At 42.8% G+C, this 21,821-nt stretch overlaps 1 protein-coding gene across 1 annotated transcript; it reads right to left on the bottom strand.

The window, feature by feature from the left end:
• Window positions 1–7,723: 7,723 nt before the first annotated feature.
• On the bottom strand, window positions 7,724–15,348 carry stc2a (stanniocalcin 2a). The gene is made up of 4 exons (XM_061284281.1): window positions 15,031–15,348; window positions 13,435–13,577; window positions 12,592–12,803; window positions 7,724–12,483 (listed from the first exon to the last, which is right to left on the bottom strand). Exons 1-4 carry the CDS (start codon window positions 15,167–15,169, stop codon window positions 12,129–12,131), a joined length of 849 nt encoding a protein of 282 aa, XP_061140265.1. The 5' UTR covers window positions 15,170–15,348; the 3' UTR covers window positions 7,724–12,128.
• Window positions 15,349–21,821: the final 6,473 nt, after the last annotated feature.

Here is a 21,821-nt window from a genome sequence, read left to right as displayed (position 1 = left end):
TTTATTTTAAAAAAATATATATATCGATCGTAGAGCACTATATCGTGATATATCGTGATTGAATCACAGCAGGCTTTAAGATATCGGCAAATATCGTATCGTGTTCTTTTGTATCGATATGATATCGTATCGTGACAAAACCCGCGATTTACACCCCTATTATTTAGTTATTATTTATTTCCTGTTTTTTCTGTGAAGACTGGGTAGCACGTCCGCCTCACAGTTAGGAGGGTGCGGGTTCGATTCCACCTCCGGCCCTCCCTGTGTGGAGTTTGCATGTTCTCCCCGGGCCCGCGTGGGTTTTCTCCGGGCACTCCGGTTAAGGCTGGCGGCGTTTGAGTGTGGTCGGTCAGTTGTGCAGTAGTGTCGGCAACTGGGAAGCAAGTCGCAAGATACAAGGCACGGGTAGCATGAGGGCTGGTATCACAGCCATGGAAACGGGCGAACAGGACTAGGTAGTAACAAGACAAACTGACAGGGGCTGGTTGGATTCATGGGGTTTGAATAGTGATCTTAACGAGCGGGGACAAGTGCAGGTGATTGTTGAGTGGGTGTGGCTAATAGTCTGCGGTGGAAAGTTACCTGCTGGGGGGCAGGTGGCACGGCACATGACAGAAGTGGCGGGGATCACTGTATATGCATACATATGATGATGATAATGATGATGATAGAACTTTATTCATCCCACAGCGGGGAAATTTACTTGTCACAGCAGCACATACGAGTGCAAGAATACAAGTGCCAAATTTTCAAAAAAGGAAAAATAACAGACAAGGACAAATACAAGTGTCGCGAGTAGAGACAAAACATAATTTTATCAGGTGCCACGCGTGTAGTAAAGTCTGACAGCAGAGAGAATGAATGACCTGCGGAACCGTTCCTTCCTACACCGTGGGTGTAAAAGTCTGCTGCTAAACGAGCTGCTTAGGGATCGCACAATGTGCTGGAGGGGGTGAGAGGTGAGATTGTACATTCAATGACTGAATCTGAGTTCATAGCAGGGCTGTGGACTCGGTCGGATTTTTGGACCGAGTCCGAGTCCGGCCTCTTGACCAGGAGTCCGAGTCCGGCTGTCCATTAAGACCTGTTAATTCATGTGACTGCTTAGTCTTTATTCAAGGCTAATTTAGATCAAACTCTAAATAAATACAACAGTTTTGTGAGGGCTTTGTCTTTATTAAACATATAAATGAATACAATAAACAGATACTTTCAAGTTTTAATAATTAATTACACCATTATAGCTCAGACATTTATCTAAACACAAATAATTAGTGACGACCCCACAACTATCGAAACACATGAATGAAATTCATCCGCGTTCTGCCATTGAAGCGGGGTGCATTCAAAGACCAGTCCTACAGACGGAACACTCATTCACTTCACCAAAACGCAACAATATAATTACGTGAGCTCTTTGCATAAACCTCGATGCAAAGAAACTCCTCTTTTTGGGTACAGGCTACAAGGACTATATATTACAAAGGAGACTTTATACTTAATTGTGATCATCATTCATCCATTTTATTTTATTACTCAGGTATTTTCAAAGCAAATTAATATTGTTGCATTTATTAATTTGCTTTAACATGACAGCGCAATATAATTAAAAGCTGACACTATAGCAATGTCAAACGTGTTCATTTAAGAAAAAGCCACACACGTTTTGTGATCAAATCTTTCATAACGAGAATGATTTGAGTGAATTGATTTGAATGGATAATTGAGAAGAAATTTCAGTTCTGAAGGCTCCTTTTGTCCCAAGCAAAGTGACAGATGGTGGGGAGGGGGGATAAAAATTGTAACAAGAACTCTATAAAAAATGTCAAGCCGTGAGGATATGTTTACCCCATCCCCGCCGCCACCCACCAAATCATCAGACAAAAAAGAGCTGGAGTCCAGTTTGGCCTAGGAATGAGGGAACCTGTTCAAATTTGGCACACAGCCTGAAAGGACCCCCAGGAAGACAGAAAAAAAACAGCTGGAGTCCAGCACTCACGGTTCTCAAAATAAGGGGGGGGGGGGGGGGGGAACATATTCTCACGGGGCAGCTGTGAGGATTTGTTCCCCCCCCCTATTAGTTCCCCCCCTGTAATTTGGCCTAGGAATGAGGGAACCTGTTCAAATTTTCCACACAACCTGAAAGGACCCCCAGGAAGACAGAAAAAAAAACTGCTGGAGTCCAACACTCACCGTTCTCAAAATAAGGGGGGGGGGGAACATATTCTCACGGGGCAGCTGTGAGGATTTGTTCCCCCCTTGTAATTTGGCCTAGGAATGAGGGAACCTGTTCAAATTTGGCACACAACCTGAACAGACCCCCAGGGAGACAGAAAAAAAACAGCTGGAGTCCAGCACTCACCGTTCTCAAAATAAGGGGGGGGGGGACATATTCTCACGGGGCAGCTGTGAGGATTTGTCCCCCCCCTGTAATTTGGCCTAAGAATGAGGGAACCTGTTCAAATTGACCACACAACCTGAAAGGACACCAAGGAAGACAGAAAAAAAACTGCTGGAGTCCAGCACTCACCGTTCTCAAAATAAAGGGGGTGGCGGGGGGATGGGGTAAACATATCCTCACGGCTTGACATTTTTTATAGAGTTCTTGTTACAATTTTTATCCCCCCTCCCCACCATCTGTCACTTTGCTTGGGACAAAAGGAGCCTACAGAACTGAAATTTCTTCTCAACTATTCATTCAAATCAATTCACTCAAATCATTCTCGTTATGAAGGATTTGATCACAAAACGTGTGTGGCTTTTTCTTAAATGAACACGTTTGACATTGCTATCGTGTCCGCTTTTAATTATATTGCGCTGTCATGTTAAAGCAAATTAATAAATGCAACAATATTAATTTGCTTTGAAAATACCTGAGTAATAAAATAAAATGGATGGATGAATGATGATCACAATTAAGTAGAAAGTCTCCTTTGTAATATATACTCCTTGTAGCCTGTACCCAAAAAGAGGAGTTTCTTTGCATCGAGGTTTATGCAAAGAGCTCACGTAATTATATTGTTGCGTTTTTGTGAAGTGAATGAGCATTCCGCCTGTACGACTGGTTTTTGAACGCACCCCGCTTCAAAGGCAGAACGCGGATGAATTTAAAGACATCAAATGAGAATAATCCTTTATAAAAATTAAAATTGACTGACGCAAACATGAGTTCTTCATGTTTTTATTGAAAACAACGTAGTGCTGACGCCGTACAACGCCGTACGACATCGGTTTTTGCTTTCCAAATAAGGCGTGCGCGCTCCCGCGGCAGGGGGAACAAAATCTCACGGGGGAACCAAATCAAGCACAACACCTGCTTTGCTTTGCTTCAACTTCCCTCTGGAGAACAGCTGACAAATGTCTCCACTTAGTGGTCATTTTCTATCACCACACCCAAAATTTGGGTTAGAAATAACTAATTATTCACTGTCATTTCATAAACCCGTTAATAATATGGTGCTCTACAACTTATTTCCCTGGAGAAATCAAATCATTCGTTCATTCGTTCATTCGTTCATTCATTCATTCATTCATTCATTCATTCATTCATTCATTCATTCATTCATTCATTCATTCATTCATTCATTCATTCATTCATTCATTCATTCCTTCATTCATTCATTCATCTTCAGAATAATTGATTTCTTTTTAAAATGTCTATTACATCCTTAGTTTAGATCAGGGGTGTCCAAACTTTTTGCAAGGAGGGCCAGATTTAGTAAAGTGAAGGTGCCCGGGGGCCAATAGTTTTTTCAGACATTTTTTAACTACAAAAATGTCATGCAAATACACACAAATTTCATTGTCACAATTGTCTTTATTTTTCAAATGACAAAATAACCAAATATAACCCATTCAGGCAGATGTGAACAACTCTAAAAACACATTCTGCCTTTCATTCATATCTGAAGAATCAGTTAACATTGAACAAACTGTTTGAAATACCTTACATTTACATGAGTTTCAAATTGGCACTTTCACTTAAGCTTTGATCGTGACTTTTCCCTAATCAAGTGGCCTGTTATTGAGGAAAAAACAAAAATTAGGTAAACCTGAAACCTGTGTACCTAATGGAGTGTCCTTGTGACGTCACAGATCCAACAGCCAATCAGGAGGTACACCTCAAAATGGGTGTGTACCTAATGGAGTGTCCGAGTGACGTCACAGATCCATCAGTCAATCAGGATCAGTGTCCACCTTTCTCTTCTTCGGGCCACTCTTTTTAATGGAAGGATTCCAGGGGAAGGTTTGTGGGTGGCATTAGCATAAAACTATCTGAAAACTCAGCGTGCGAATTACGAGAATATTGACGTCACAGCTGACACTCGAAATTCGGCACTGATAGATGAAAATACTACGTACTATTGAGTACGCACACGCACTTGTGAGTGTGCACCGAGCTTTCTGACACGGCTCCCGGGAGTAAATGCGTGGACATTATACTCTTTCATCACAGCATCTTCATTACAAATCAAAGAGACACTCTCTGTTGATTTCTTTGAAGAAATACTCATTTTCCCAACGTGTTTGAAATATTCTACACTCACTTGTTTTTTTGCGTTTCTTCGGTGCAGCCATTTCTGGGGACTCGCGGTAAAAGTTTTTCTTTGCTTGATTTCATTTGTTTGGCGGGCTCCATCTAGTGTCGAAACTGAGAAGTGCAACAGAGTTGAGCTCGAGCTTCTTGTGCGGGCCATATTCAATTATGGTTTCAGAATTTGCTGCGGGCCAATAAAAATTGGACTGCGGCCCGCGGGCCGTAGTTTGGACACCGCTGGTTTACATTCAAGGAATCACACACAGAAGGCGTTCGACCGGGTCCCTCGGGAAGTTCTGTGGAGGGTGCTTTGGGAGTACGGGATGCCGACCCAACTGATAAAGGCGGTTCGGTCCCTTTATTACCGATGCCAGAGTTTGGTCCGCATTTCCGGCAGTAAGTCGGATTCGTTTTCAGTGAGGGTTGGACTCTACCAAGGATGCCCTTTTTCACCGATTCTGTTCATAACTTTTATGGACAGAATTTCTAGCCGCAGCCAAGGCGTTGAGCGTGTCCGGTTTGGGGACCTCAGCATTGCGTCTCTGCTTTTTGCAGACGACGTGGTGCTGTTGGCTTCTTCAAGCCGTGATCTCCAGCTCTCACTGGAGCGGTTCGCAGCCGAGTGTGAAGCGGTTGGGATGAGGGTCAGCACCTCCAAATCCGAGTCCATGGTCCTCGGTTGGTAAAGGGTGGAATGCCCTCTCCGGATCGGGGACGAGATCCTGCCCCAAGTGGAGAAGTTCAAGTATCTTGGGGTCTTGTTCACGAGTGAGGGCAGTATGGAGCGCGAGATCGACAGGCGTATCGGTGCAGCGTTGGCAGTAATGGAGACTCTGTACCGGTCCGTGGTGGTGAAGAGAAAGCTGAGCCAAAAAACAAAGCTCTCAATTTACCGGTCCATCTATGCTCCTACCCTCACCTATGGGTCGTGACCAAAAGAACGAGATCCCGGATACAAGCGGCCGAAATGAGTTTCCTCCACAGGGTGTCCAGGCTCTTCCTTAGAGATAAGGTGAGAAGTTCGGTCATCCGGGAGAGACTCAGAGTAGAGCCGCTGCTCCTCCACGTTGAGAGGAGCCAGATGAGGTGTGTTAGAGTGGTGCTCACTCTAACTTATTTTGCAAGAACCACTCGGAGACAAGTTAGTCGTTTTAGACACCTGCAGGCGGAGAGTTCACTCGTCGCTGTGCTTACAGCGATGGTCGAATGAAGTCTGACTCTCGTTTCCCACAAGAGCATCTTTATTAAGAGAAAAAGGGTGGGGGTGACAGTGGACTGAATAAACAAGTTAAAGCTGTTGACCTCTAGATTAGCAGAGCAGGGGATGTTTTACGACATTGTGTAGGATGGGACAAGCTAAGTTATTTATTACCGGTTACATACATTCCAACATAATCACAGATCAAGATAGTTTGGAAAACCCTGACAAGGTGGCTCGGGCATCTCATCAGAATACCTCCCAGACGCCTCCCTGGGGAGGTGTTCCGGGCATGTCCCACCGGTAGGAGACCCCGTGGACGACCAAGGGCGCGCTGGAGAGACTATGTCTCTCGGCTGGCTTGGGAACGCCTTGGGATACCCCGGGATGAGCTGGATGAAGTGGCTGGGGAGAAGGAATAAGCAGAAGAAAATGGATGGATGGATGGTGATCAATTTATGTTTAAGTTTTAAATCAAACTAATTAAGTTGTTTAATTATTTATAATTAGTTAATAAAAATCTCCCCCAGTTGAGGTTTTGGGAGTTTCTCCTTGCCCTCCTGGGAGTTAAGATAAGCGGATGTCGAGATTTATCGTCAACTGAGGCCATGTAAAGCCCTTTGAGACAAGTTTAGGCTATATAAATATAATTCACTTGACTTGAAAAAGAAGATACAGTGATGCCTGAGAATTAAAAAATAATGACTCTCAGAGCGCGGTGCGCACTGGTTAGCATATCCACCTCACAGTTCAGAGGGTGCAGGTTCGATTCAATCCCCAGCCTTCCCTGTGTGGAGTTTGCATGTTCTCCCCGTGCCTGTGAGGGTTTTCTCCGGCCACTCTGGTTTCCTCCCACTTCCCAAAAACATGCATGGCAACCTGATTGAGCACTCCAACTTGCCTCTAAGTGTGAGTGCTTGTGCGAATGGTTGTTTGTCTCTGTGTGCCCTGCAATTGGCAGGCAACCGTGTTCAGGGTGTCCCCTGCCTACTGCCCAATGACTGCTGGGATAGGCTCTAGTCCCCGTGGGGACAAGCGGTACAGAAAATCGATGGATGGATGACTTAGTACATAAAATAAGTGTTACATTCTACTTTTGGCGAATCATCAACCCATGAGTGAGGGGGTATTCATTGTATGATAGTGTCAGGTCTAAGTACCACAAGACATTATTTTATACACTGAAAGAAGAGGAGAAGACAACCAGTGTTCCTTTTGCTCACGAGGAGAATTACGTAGAAGGCCCAGTTAGTCCTCCACAAATTCTGTACTCTTCTTCCGCTATCTCCTCTTTTTATTTTGGGTTGCCCTGGTTACAAGAGGCATTGCTACACTAAAGGGAGGGGAGATTGTGGCTGTGGCAACACTGATTTAGCTAACTAAAGGATGTTGTGTGGTGCGAGGCCTTGGCCGATATGTGACCCCAGCAATGCAGTCAGTCCTTAGTTGGTTGGCAGTCTCGTCCTAGGCTGCGATCTTCAAACGTGCTGGGTGCCGTGTCCCTGTAAAACAACACTCCAGACTTTCTTGCTAAGTATCACACAATAATAATAATGAGTAAATAATCAGATACCTCTCGTGCATACACTCCAACAAACGTTAAGTTGAAGTGAGATAACTTGCATGAAGTCTACTTAAACAAACATGGAGTAAATATGGGATAACTTAAAAACTGTCCCGGTCAACAACAGTTTATGAATAGAAACTACTAAGTATAAAAGAGAAAGAACTTCTCTTGAACTAAACAAAGAACAAAGGTGTTCTGTTCATAACTAGTGAGGGCCTCTCACAGATAAGAAAAGGAAGGGAGTCGAAGAACTCCCCAGAGCTAGACAGATATGTTTGCTTGAGCGAACATATGAGGCCTCCGGTTCAGGCCGACCAGCGCTTCTGCAAAAACAATTATTCCAACAGATAGGTTTTGTGAACACAAAAAAGTTGTGAACCACTGGTATATAAGGAACATAAAATACATCATGGGGTGATGATAAAAGGAACAGGTTAGTTTATTGTTCTCCAACCATTCATACATACATGTACATATAAATATATAAAGAAAAGCCTCTATATTACAGAGAATGTCATGTTACACATATACAGTACATAGTCAATAAAAATAGCTTAGGTCTCGTTAGGTCGCCAACCTCTAACAGAATGGAGGGGGGGAAAAACTTTTAAAAATGGAGTTTGTATTGATTTCTAAATTACAGGGTTTTACATTACAGCTAACAAAATGAAAAGTGAAATTGTATTGATTGTACATTGCCATTGGAAGTGATTTATGACATGCTTCTGAACTTGATTTCTACTGCAAAAGCATGGCTGGCCTTAAAAGGTCAGCAGCCTGTGTCTGAGAGAAGGTTTTTATCGGCTCCTTCCTACACAGGCTTGCCTCCTGGAGTTGCTGGCTCTTGGATGAGGCCCAGAGGAATGCTCTGGTGGCCTCTGTAAATATAACATTTATAATAACATATCCCATGTGTGGATGTAACCCTATTCCTGGGTCCTTGATGTATTGCCTGCATCTTAAACAGACTGAATAACAGGCCCCCACATTGCTGCAGAGGGGGACTACTTTCAAGGGTGTATGCAAGGTGTGTGTGTGTGTGTGTGTGTGTGGGGGGGGGGGGCACAGCAATGGGTGACATGGCTCAATCCAGCCCAGATCAATGAGCACACATACAGGACTTGGTGATAGATGATGCTTGGTCGAATTAAGTAGTAGATTGTTGAGAGGGTTGATGGTGGGTCACATGGTTTGTTCTCTTAGACCAGGGGTCACCAAACTACGGCCCGCGGGCCGGATACGGCCCACGGGACCGTTTAATCCGGCCCGCCAACCCTGAACAAATTGTATTATTAAACTTTTTTTTGGGTCATTTTGCCTGCAATGACTGCGTTTCCCCAGTAGATGGGGAAGCGCTCGCCTGCGCATTTACTACCGGAAGCCGTGTTAGAAAGCTCGGTGCACACTCACAAGTGCGTGTATGGACATGGCGCACTCGCGCTCTATTTGTATCAGTCCCGAATTTAGAGCGTGGGCTGTGACGACAGCATTCTTGTAATTCGCGCGCTGAGCTTTCAGACGCAGTTTTGCGCTAAAGCCACCCACAAACCTTTCCCTGGAATCCTTCCATTAAAATGAGTCGCCCAAGGAAAAGCAAGGTGGACACAGTGGCGAGCGTTTAAAAGAGAGTGGCCAATTTGGCTCGACGTACGCGACGTGACGTTCAGCCACATGAACGTCAACATCAACCCGTCACAGATCGAGGTAAACGGACCAACACCTCGGATCTCGCCTAAGAATTGCCACAACAAATTTTACTCAAGACTATGACGCACTAGCAAACTTTAACAAAAAAGACAGCGGTGTCTACAAGCCTACTGGAATTTACAAAAGGATTATAAGGAAGGAACACAAGAACTTTAAGAGACTGCTCATATACGTCAGAGAGATTCTGCTCTGACACCTGAGCTGAACTTTTATCTGTTAAGATTGTGCATGGCACAACAGAAAATTAATGTTCCATGTTTTTTTTTCTATGAAGAACCCAGAGAGAGTTATTTAGTTATTATTTATTTCCTGTTTTTTCTGTGAAGAACTCAGAGAGGGTTATTTAGTTATTATTTATTTCATTTATAGTGTTATTATTTGTTTCCTGACTTTTTTTCTGTAAAGAACCTGGAAAGGGTTATTATATAACCGTTATTTGGTTATGTGTGGCTTTCTGGAAAACAATACATTTTTTAAGCTCCCCTACGATCGTCACACTTTTTCTGTTACAAACAGACACCGGCCCCCCATCAGAGAAGGGAAAGGTTATGTGGCCCTCACAGGAAAAAGTTTGGGGACCCCTGTCTTAGACTTTCAGCAGTCCAACAAAAGCTAACGAAAGTACAACAACAAAGACATTTGTCGCTCAAAATCATAAAGACAGAACACTCAATTACCCCACTTTTTTTAATAGAACGCCCTTTCGTTGCCTAATAGTTCACCTGTGAGATGTAACTCGTGCGGATGGCTACATGAAAAAGAAGGATGAAGAGAATGGTGAAACGTTTGCCGGTGCTCAAGAACAGCTTAAAAGTAACATCTGTCTGTTCTGTTCAATGAATGATCTGACTTTTTTCTGCATAGAAATAAAAAAGAAAATCCAAGTTAATTACTCATGTCTGCAGGGAGTTAATTTTTTCAACAATTTGAAGTTTTACCTGATGCGGAATCAATTAATTGTTTGGTCGTTTTCTAATTTTACTTTTCTGTTGGTGTCGATGCGCAATGATTAATATGTGCCAGAAGTGGACTTCAAACATGTACAATTGGTATTCCACTATCAAGTAGCTATACAATTACAAGACACATTTCCACTTGCAAACAAGACTGTATATGTTACATATCTACAGAACAATGTGAGATAGGTGCAATACTGTAAGGAAAACACTGTATATTACCTCTAACGTCTAGATTTTACTATATTTATACATGTTCATATAAATATAGATAACTTTTCCCACCTATTTACATTTGTATATTTCAACATTGCATAAAGAAGAAAATAAATAATACAAAGAGTCAAATCTGACATTAAGTAGGATTAAAGAAATGCTAGATTAGAGCAAAAACAGTCCTAAAAATAGAAATAATCATAATAATGACAACCATCATTTGTTAGAAAAACAAAAACCCAAGTGGCCTACAGTCAGGCGTAACAATTAGGGTTGTAACGATTCATCGATTAATCGATATAATGCTCTACGATTTATTGGGATCGATGCTAAACGTAAACATCGATTTATATCGCCGTGTTTGACCTCAGACATTAGACGCAACTCTATTTTGAAATCCAGTTCATTGTTACTTGCTTCCTCTTTCCGGGAGCGATGCGCGGCGTTGTTGTGTTGTGAGCAGAGCAGGCACGTGAAAGGGGAGTCAACAACTAGTACGCGGCTCCTGGGCTGGTGCTATGGCTAGTGTCCAAAAAGATGAGGAAATTGGCTCCCCTTTAGGCTTCAAGTCATTCGTTTGGAAGCACTTTGGATTCCAAAGAAAAGATGGCTCAACGGACAAAACACGCGCAGTTTGTAAATCCTGCCATGCGGTGATCAAATATTCAAGGACCACAAATCTCGCCGCACATTTAAAGAAAATACACGACATCAAAGTTCAGTGTTAAAATAAGCACTTTGTATACTACAATACTCTTGTAATTTCCTAAATAAAGAGTTTGCAGTACCTTGTTGATTTTGCGTATGAATTGTTATAAATCAGGATATTGTTCTACCGTTTTTTTCCGTGTATAGTGCGCCCCCATGTATAGTACGCACCCCTAAAAATGGCATGCTGATGCTGGAAAAAAGCTTGTACCCATGTATAATTCGCACCCAATTTTTATGAATTTTTTAAAAAAAATTTAATTTTTTTTTTTTTTTTTTTTTAAGTCCCAATGATCGTCACACACGCAGGGAGGCAATGGGTCCCATTTTTATAGTCTTTGGTATGGTCTTAACTAGGCTTGTTCCTTTCTTCTCTGCTGTTCACTTCAAACACGCTCCATGCGACCGCAATGCTCTCGTATCAGACAAGGCTTGCTCGATCACCTGCTCGTTTGCTGTCTCACAATGTACCCTACACAAATCCGAAACATTTGTTGCGGCTCTGAGTCACGACGAGGGGCAAGTTTTGGTTTCCAAGGGTGTTTTTATTCCTCTTCAACGTCTCTCCCATACAGAGCCGCGTCTTTCCCGTGCGCGGTGGTGCGTTTACGGGCAGTCGGAGAAATCAACGCCAACAAAAAAAAATTACATCCAGCCTAGTTAAGACCATACCAAAGACTATAAAAATGGGACCCATTGCCTCCCTGCGTGTGTGACGATCATTGGGACTTAAAAAAAAAAAAAAATTTAAAAAAAAATTAAATTTTTTTTTTTGTACCCATGTATAATGCGCACCCCAGATTTTAGGACAATAAATTAGTTAAATTTTGCGCACTATACACGGAAAAAAACGGTATATTTTTTAGTAAAAAAAAATATACATATATCGATCGTAGAGCACTATATCGTGATATATCGTGAATGAATCGCAGCAGGCTTTAAGATATCGGCAAATATCGTATCGTAGCTCTTTGTATCGATATCGTATCGTGACAAAACCTGCGATTTACACCCCTAGTAACAATACATGCTATGCCACAATTGCCCTGCAAGTTTACCACGTGGGACTGCTGGAATGACTGGAGAAGGTGAAAAAAATAAACATAGAAAAAGGATTTGTTTCCCTCTGCTCAGTGTGTGTGTGTGTGTGTGTGTGTGCGTGTGTGTGTGTGTGTCAATGTCCAAGTGTGCTATTAGATGGTGATAAGGGTTATCAGTGTTGTAATCTCCCACATATTTTCACCTCCTAATGTCACTTGCCTCTGGGTCTTCCTGCTCTACTGCAACACCAACATCTGAACCCTGGCGGCGCAGTCCCTGATTGCGACCGCGAGGGTGGGTGTGGAACCCAGCCTTGCTGGCTTTGTCCCTGTCGCCGTGGCGTGCGTGGCGAGGGTGCTCAAGCTGTGGGTGGGATGGCGAGGGGCGGCGTTGCTCGGCAGCTGAGGGCGAGGGCGTCAGGGAGGAGCAGAGGCTGAGGCTGTCGCACAAAGCTCCCCAGTTCTGCTCACACTGAAGCCGGACACTACGAGTTAACGCCTCCTTCACTTCCTCTCCGCAACCCAGTAGAATATTCACCAGCTCCACATAAGGACTAGGTACACACACACACATACATGCGCGCGCACGCACACGCGCACACACACACACACACTTTATTATTTATTTCATTTATTTCAAACCACACTGTCCAATCACTTACCCTTTGGGAAACAGATCTTGGAAATGGATCATCTCCACCATGACGGCCACATTCTCTTTAGCAGCGGAGCACAGATTGTGTTTGACATAACACTCCCTTTGCAGCTGGAACACCATCTCCTTAATGGAAACACACTTTCTACTAATGCAGCTAAACTTGTGGCGAAGACCGTGGGCCATACATTTCAGAGCATCCTTGATGAAGGATTTACCCTGGAAAAAGAGGGAAAAACCCACCACAAAGGCATGTCATTAATGGCGTACTCTCCATTTAAATTATAATGGGAGCCAAACATATCATTTCAGCCCCAAAATAGTGCTGACACTGCAAATCTTTGTCCACACAAACATTCACTCTGTGGTTGTTAAACAAATGCCACAGAATGGTGAAGAAAGGGGAACAATTTCAATAACTACAATTAAGCAAATCACGTAGACTAACAGCAAGTGATGTCACACTAGAATATAGTTAATGACAATACAAAATCATGTCCCATTCGGAGGTAATACAGGCACACTGTGCCAAGTAAAAAGATTCACATAATGGTAAAGAATGTTAGAGCCAGCCCACCATGCACGTGTGGAATTATTACAAACAGCTCTGAATAAACTGGCTTAATTGACTTTTGGCCAGCCAGCTTGAAACTTAGTCATAACTGTTATGTGCATCAACTTAAGCAGTTAGAAAAGGTGATGCCATGGTTGCATTTTTACAAAACCAATCCCCTCTTTTGAGGCATGCGCAAACAAAAATAAATCTTCGCAGATGAGTCTGGAGCACCGAGTCAGTGTTCAGGAATGTTGCTCTCTGGTTACACAATTGTTGCAAACAGTCCCGTAATACCTGAGAGTCAAATTTTCCAGCATTATGCAGGAACGTCATGCAGATCTCCTGCAGCCCTCGTATCTCGCAGGAGTTATTCTCAAAGCATTCAAACACGCCGCAGCCGACGTCGCCTGCGCCCACCAAACAGTGCTGGATCTCAGCTGGAATAAGAATAGAACATGTTGCGTGAGGTGGCAGCAGCAGTGAGTTGAAAGTGAAGCTGCTGGACACGTCGCATACAAATATTTGCACAAATGTAAGTGAATGGTTAGCCTGAAAAAGAAAAATACAAGCAGGACACAAGAGGAGCTAAGGTCTTATTTCCCTTGGCGGTTGAAATAACTGCACCATGGTCCACCTGCTATGGCTGAATTCAACATTGGATGGTGCATTACAGATGCATGCAGGCTTAATTTCTTCTGGTAGACTCCACTGTGCATGCCATCATTTAAGTTGGCTAAATATTACACAATAATTAGAGAATATGTACAACTGTAAACAGGAGCAAACTCGGTGGAAACTGCTTACTGGTTGTTCCTTTTCTGACTCACTACAGTCGTGAATGACACGACCAAGCCACATAAATACTGCTGAAAGTCAATCACTTAAGATTTTGTGTTCTGCATCACACTTTCTGACTCACTACAGTCGTGAATGACACGGACAAGCCACATAAATACTGCTGAAAGTCGAGATTTTTTGTTCTGCATCACAATTGTTGGACTCGAGTAAGCGTGATCAATGGTAAGTTAGCTCGGAAAGCTTTGTGTGCAAAATCGGCACACAAACAACCTGGTTTGTAGGCCTTAGTTGAACTTAAGAGTGCAGGAAAAGTGAGCCGCTGATGGCAGTGCTTGTTTTGGCATCAGGGGAATGTGCTTGGATCGTACGAGCATTGAGTTACACACTGCTGTTGCGGGACTTGGAGGGGGAAAGGGGGCGGGGGTCCACTATTAAACCCGCTGTGGAATTTGTCATTTTACCAAGAGAATCAGCCTCCAATACCTCGGCTACAGCGAATGATTGGGGCTGCATTCTATAATGTATACAGGTGCAAGCTCATAAAACAAGTAATTAGTTGTGAGGATGTCACACTGTCTTTGACTAGAAGTACCATCTTACACATGACCAATTGCCTGAGGTCAATCTGCAAAAAGATTATACTCACTGAAATTATTGACTACATATAGTACACATGTAACGCTTTGATTACCCATCTATGTCAGCGACGTACATGCAGAAAAATGAAATTATCTTCCACTAGATGGCAGAAGGTACACAATTAACCTGTGTATCTCCTGTTTGTGACGTTTGGGTTTGTTGGTGTGCAGTCGGGATTTTTCTTTTAATGTAATGCCTTTGCTCAATAAAGATTGGGTAACGTATTTGCATTAGAACAAACTATGATTTGATTGGCAACATACTAAATTCCATTGCACAATTATTTGGACATCAATATATTGCATTGTGTCTTCCTATATTACGCATTCCAGCATAAAGCTGTAAAGAAATATCCTAATGGCTGGACCCGACTCCTACGCTCCCCTTTACACACACGTGTCCTACTGGCTCCACCACGTATAGCCTCTTAATTAATTGCACTCTGTTGCTAACCTGTATTTTGCAAGGAGAGGCGTCCTTTGGGGATGGCAGGTTTCTCCGGCGGGGTGTCGTAAATATCGATATTATCCGAGCCCACCACTTGCTCCAGTACGGAGAGAACCAGCAGCGCTACGGCCACTTTAAGAAACATTGCGTCTCCGCCTCTTCTCCGGCAAAGATCCGCCAGTATCCGTGGAAAGCGTGCCTGGATGGCACGTGATAGTTCACCTTAGATGTGGGAACCGCGCAGCTGCGGCTCGGTGTCGAAATGAATGCATGCGCTCCCTTGGATGCTGCTATATCTCTCAGAGTCGCGCGTGTCAATTTGGATGAAGGAGTTAAGCAGGTGTTGTCGCTCGGCCCCTCTCAGCCAATCAGAGGCCTCGACATCCAAGTCCGTTGCTTGGAGAGGGCGTGGCCACATAAAGTTTAACACAAAACTGTGGGTCTAATAAAGAAACGCTCGACAGTAAACTGGAATCAGTTGCGGTTCTTCACTGATCGAGACTACTTCCGAGCGCCCCCCCCCCAAAAACCCGAATTTTATTTCACACAGACGTTTTTTTTTTCTGAGAACAGCATATGCACCAAAATATTTGAAAATAGCTCCTGTAAATGCAATTATAATTGAACTTGATATACCACAATATAACTCTAAATATCTCCTAATAGTACAAAACATCCCTCCGTGAATTATGAATTTAAATAAACATGCGTTTACAAGGTAAATATCGATCCATCCATCCATTTTCTGTACCGCTGTATCCCCACGGGGGTCGCGGGCTTGCCGCAAGGTAAATATCATTCACGTAAATACCATAATAATTGAAGTAATAATTAAAATAATGATGTAATGAATGTCATAATCGACATTAATCAGTCTTTCAAGGAAGGAGGACCGATTAGCTCCTCGGTGACTGCCCCGAATTCTGTGCCTAGCCCACTTCCAGTTGTGACACAAAAAACAGTTGTCACAAAATATAGTTGTGCGAGCAAATGACAAATGTATGTCTGTGGAACTATCGTGTTTTTTCATGCAGAATTCGCCCCCGTGCATAATACGCACCCTAAAAATGGCATGTCAATGCTGGAAAAAAGCCTGTACCCATGTATAATATGCACCCAAATTTTGACTCTTACTTAAGTCCGTCAACGTAAAATTATTTCAGAAAAAAGATCATCTTTGGGAACATCCATCCATCCATTTTCTGAACGGCTTAGTCCCCCTGGAGCCTATCCCAGCCGTCATCGGGCAGTAGGCGGGGGACACCGTGAACCGGTTGCCAGCCAATCGCAGGGCACACAGAGACAAACAGCCATTCACACTCACACCTAGGGACAATTTGGAATTTTCAATCGGCCTATCAAGCATGTTTTTGGGATGTGGGAGGAAACCGGAGTGCTCGGAAAAAACCCTCGCGGGCCCGGGGAGAACATGCAAACTCCACACAGGGAGGGCCGGAGGTGTAATTGAACCCGCACCCTGCTAACTGTGAGGCGGACGTGCTACCCAGTGCGCCACCGGCCCGCCTCTTTGGGAACAACCGGATGTTATTCTGCCGGTCAGTATCACTGCGCATGCGCTAGCAAACTCGATAGCGAAGAAATGTTTCGGATTTGTGTAGGGTACATTTTGACAGCAAACGAGCAGGTGATCAAGCAAGCGTCTGATATGAGAGCATTGTGTTCGTATGGAGCGTGTTTGAAGTGAACAGCAGAGAAGAAAGGAACAAGGCAAAGTGTTTTGAAATAAAATATTACCTGTAATACGCATTTAGGTAGAGAACTGAAGTCTCGCTCCTTATATAGCTGACGTGTCTTGCGCATCCGTTCTGCGCATCTGTAATGGCGGCCTCCGTATGATATCCGGTTTGCGATGGAGATTAAAAAACAAACAATATTTGAAAATAACACACCATCAAGGATTGCACCATCGCATAAAACGATGTGTCGTCAATTATGAATTTTACTGACTAAGTGTGTTGGGTAGGATGGCTGAATGCAATGCGCGATTGACAACAAACAAGAAAGGTGTGATTTCAAGTTTTATTTTGAGGGATTTTTTTTAAAAAATTGTTGCACCCATGCATAATGCGCACCCCAGATTTTAAGACAATAAATAAGTTAAATTTTGCACATTCTGCATGGAAAGACACGGTAGTTTCAGGAATGAACATTAGCTACCGTTTTTTTCCGTGTATAGTGCGCAAAATTTAACTAATTTATTGTCCTAAAATCTGGGGTGCGCATTATACATGGGTACAAAAAATTTATTTTATTTTTTTTAACTTTTTTTTTTTTGTTAAGTCCCAATGATCGTCACACACGCAGGGAGGCAATTCAGGCCCCATTTTTATAGTCTTTGGTATGGTCTTAACTAGGCTGGATGTAATTTTTTTTGTTGGCGTTGATTTCTCCGACTGCCCGTAAACGCACCACCGCGCTCCGTGCGCGCACGGGACAGCAAACGAGCAGGTGATCGAGCAAGCGTCTGATACGAGAGCATTGCGGTCGCATGGAGCGTGTTTGAAGTGAACAGCAGAGAAGAAAGGAACAAGGCAAAGTGTTGTGAAATAAAATGCACAGAACGGATGCGCAAGACACGTCAGCTATATAAAGAGCGAGAGTTGTTTTCTTCCTATTAGTTTCAATTCACAGTTTAATTAGCAGTTTCAATCAGCAAATAACAAAATGCGTATTACAGGTAATATTTTATTTCACAACACTTTGCCTTGTTCCTTTGGTCTCTGCTGTTCATCCTAAAACACAAAGGCGCTCTTTAAGCAATGCGACAGTGAGCGCCCGGCGCGCTGCGGTTGCGCGACCGCACCAAATTAAGCTCCCTGCGCAGTGCGCACTGAGGTCCACTTACATTTTAGAAAGTACATCAGGACTTTAAAAATATCTTCTAAATTTCAGCGACGGCTCTGTCACAATAATCGACCAGCGCGGTGCAGTTGGGCGGTCGGCGGCGCGCTACGGTTGAGCGTTCTCTCTCGCGCTCTCTCTCTCGCTCTCTCTCGCTCTCGCACACACGCGCACACACGCACACGCGCACACACGCAAACCGGATATTATACGGAGGCCGCCATTACAGATGCGCAAGACACGTCAGCTATATAAAGAGCGAGAGTTCAGTTCTCTACCTAAATCCGTATTACAGGTAATATTTTATTTCACAACACTTTGCCTTGTTCCTTTCTTCTCTGCTGTTCACTTCAAACACGCTCCATGCGACCGCAATGCTCTCGTATCAGACGCTTGTTCGATCACCTGCTCGTTTGCTGTCCCGTGCGCGCACGGAGCGCGGTGGTGCGTTTACGGCAGTGCTTCTCAATTATTTTCTGTTACGCCCCCCCTTAGCAAGAAGAAAACTATTCGCGCCCCCCCTTAGCAAGAAGAAAACTATTCGCGCCCCCCCCCCTCCCCACCGTGACTATCCTAACTTGTCTTGTAAGTCGTAAAATGTTGCACTGTCGCAAACGTCACAGAAGTAACAATGAGAGCGCCACTGCCCCCTGCTGGGAAGATGCGCAATTACACTTTATTCTAGTACTGCAAAAAAAAAGCCTGTTCCCCAGGGTCACACGCGCCCCCCCAGGTATAGCACGGCGCCCCCCAAGGGGGGCGCGCCCCACTATTCGAGAAGCACTGGTTTACGGGCAGTCGGAGAAATCAACGCCAACAAAAAAAATTACATCCAGCCTAGTTAAGACCATACCAAAGACTATAAAAATGGGACCCATTGCCTCCCTGCGTGTGTGACGATCATTGGGACTTAAAAAAAAAAAAAAAAAATTAAAAAAAAACTCATAAAAATTGGGTGCGTATTATACATGGGTACAGGCTTTTTTCCAGCATCAGCATGCCATTTTTAGGGTGCGTATTATACATGGGGGCGCACTATGCACGGAAAAAAACGGTAATTACGGGCCAACATTAACCAAAAGGAAATAAGTAGGCCCAATAACCAAACTTGTAACAGTTTTGTTGCAAAGCACAATTTATTCGACAAAATCCAACACCAAGAACAGACATGAACGAGCAAAAACAGGCTAAACGATACGGTATGCTAACGTGACAAACACAAACGAGGAGCTGAGAACGGGCCTGACATTCAGTTATTTAAAAAAAACTATTACACAAATAACACGTTTATAAAACCATCTGTGTCACTCCAATTCACTAAATCCATCGATCGTCCTTTGTCAACAATGCCGTGTGCCTCCCCGCAGTTCAAATTATTCCACAGGCCCATACAACGATATATAAACTATATTTTAAATAACTATCACATAAACAACAATATTATCAAAACATTTGTGTCACTCCAAATCATTAAATCCATCGATTCAATTTCTCGTCTTTTATCGATCGTCCTTTGTCAAGAATAGCGTGTGCCGCGCCGCAGTTCAAATTATTCCACAGGCCCATACAACGATATATAAACTATTTTAAACAACTATCACATAAACAACAATATTATCAAACCATTTGTGTCACTCCAAATCATTAAATCCATCGATCAAATTTCTCGTCCTTTATGTCATCCTGGTGACAGAGGACATGTCCAGAGGATATGGCGCTTTAAAGTGTTAATCACTTTATTTGATTTTTTCTCTCTATTTTTCATGTTTTGAATATGTTCAAGATAAACATATCAAAGCATGTGAAGTGATCAACTATACTAAAAATAACATATGAAGTGGTCAACTATACTTGTAAGTGATGTGTTAATGATCAAGTAAATATTTGTGGAAAAAAACATATACCGTAAGTCGCTCCTGAGAATAAGTCGCCCCCCTACCCAAACTATGAAAAGAAACGCGACTTATAGTCCGAAAATTACGGTAGTACATGCGGCAAGTTGGACAACGAATTAGACATATTAATTTAACCTTACTCAGATCTGACCGTATATGAAGTAATATAAAGTAGTAGTTATATATTAGTTATATTAAAATATGTGAAGTTATAGTTATATGAATCATTTTACATGCGAAGTGTAATTATACTATTTACACCTGGTTTGTCCAGTTACCACCATTATAACTAAGAGGCAACTCAGGGACCACTCACTGCTTTGGCGGAATATTATTTTTGTTTTGCACTGAAGGAATACAGAAGAAATCACAGATACAGTTGACATAATTTGGATGGTAAACAATTTACAAAATTAGCTGGAAAATAAATCAAGTCTCAATAATAAAAAAAATAAACTTTTTTAAAAAGTTATGATTATTTTCCATTTCCAATATGGTGGACCACCCGCAATACCACCACGAACCACTAGAGGACCGCGGACCAACGGTTGAAAATAGGCTGTCACTTGTGATGCCACGCCCCGCTTAGCTAGTACCTCGCCCCCCACGTCAAATTTGGATCAAAAGTGTGAAACTCGAAAGAAAGATTTAAATCTAAACAATAATAATCTGAAAAAACAAGAGTTGAACCTGAACAAAAGAGATGAATCTGAAAATATAAAACACGTAACTGGAAAAAAAACACCTCAAAACTTAAAAATAAATGGAGGTGAAACCTGAAAATAAATAGTTTTAAATATTATATTAATAGTAATTTACCAATGCGAAGCAAAACTATTTTCAACTCGAAAAATATTTTTATACAAGCATTTTTATTTTGAATAGCGTTTTTTTCCGTGTATAGTGCGCAAAATTTAACGAATTTATTGTCCTAAAATCTGGGGTGCGCATTATACATGGGTACAAAACTTTTTTTTTTTTTTTTTAATTTATTATTATTTATTTATTTTTCTTTTTTTTTTAGAAAACAAAACTAACAACAGGACTGACCGACAAAGTCGTGGAACAAAAAGACAGGGTGACATTACCAAAGACAGGAACAGAAAGCAAACAGACATCATGACAGTAACACATGCAATGATCCGACGGTGAGCGAGGGGCAGACAGGACTTAAATACAAAACACGTTACATCGATTGAGGTGACACAGGAAGAGAGGGGCGACGCAAACAGAAACTATGGCAACCTAGACAAATAGCAAAACTGAGGACGAGACATGACAAATGTCCCCCCAAATAAAACTTGTAACCACCTTTCTTCTTGTTTGTTGTCAATCGCGCATCGCATTCAGCCATCCTGTCCCAACACACTTAGTCAAAAAAAACATAATTGACGACACATCGTTTGATGCGATGGTGCAATCCTTGATGGTGTGTTATTGTCAAATATTGTTTGTTTTTTAATCTCCATCGCGGACCGGACGTCATACGGAGGCCGCCATTACAGATGCGCAGAACGGATGCGCAAGACACGTCAGCTATATAAAGAGCGAGAGTTCAGTTCTCCTGTGGTGTGCAAGGACTGGAGTTGGAGGCGGAGTGACAAATGACGGTGCCAACGGCAGTTGTTTTAATGACATTTATAATTATCTTCATTCAACCACGGGCCGACTCTTTTCCCCTCGAGATCCTAACACCAACTAAACCAAACAGGAAACTCCCACACCTCTAAACCATCCCACCGGAACTCGGCAACATAAACTTAGGTTCCGGGTGAATTATGCCAACCAACTCCACTCCACCTATTAGTTTCAATTCACAGTTTAATTTGCAGTTTCAATCAGCAAATAACAAAATGCGTATTACAGGTCGGTCATATTTTATTTCACAACACTTTGCCTAGTTCCTTTCGTCTCTGCTGTTCACTTCAAACACGCTCCATACGAGCGCAATGCTCTCGTATCAGACAAGGCTTGCTCGATCACCTGCTTGTTTGCTGTCTGTCACAATGTACCCTACACAAATCCGAAACATTTGTTGCG

Source organism: Syngnathus typhle, linkage group LG1 (genome assembly GCF_033458585.1).
Source record: "Syngnathus typhle isolate RoL2023-S1 ecotype Sweden linkage group LG1, RoL_Styp_1.0, whole genome shotgun sequence".
Classification (NCBI taxonomy): domain Eukaryota; kingdom Metazoa; phylum Chordata; class Actinopteri; order Syngnathiformes; family Syngnathidae; genus Syngnathus; species Syngnathus typhle.
This window is presented reverse-complemented; position numbering and strand designations above follow the sequence as displayed.

Bases quoted from the DNA above. Each gene is read 5' to 3' on its own strand.
- stc2a (XM_061284281.1), bottom strand. From the start codon at position 15,169: ATGTTTCTTAAAGTGGCCGTAGCGCTGCTGGTTCTCTCCGTACTGGAG. The intron at 13,578-15,030 runs GTTAGCAACAGA...TTCTTATTCCAG, and splicing joins CCTCTCCTTGCAAAATACAG to CTGAGATCCAGCACTGTTTG. The intron at 12,804-13,434 runs GTATTACGGGAC...CTCTTTTTCCAG, and splicing joins CTGGAAAATTTGACTCTCAG to GGTAAATCCTTCATCAAGGA.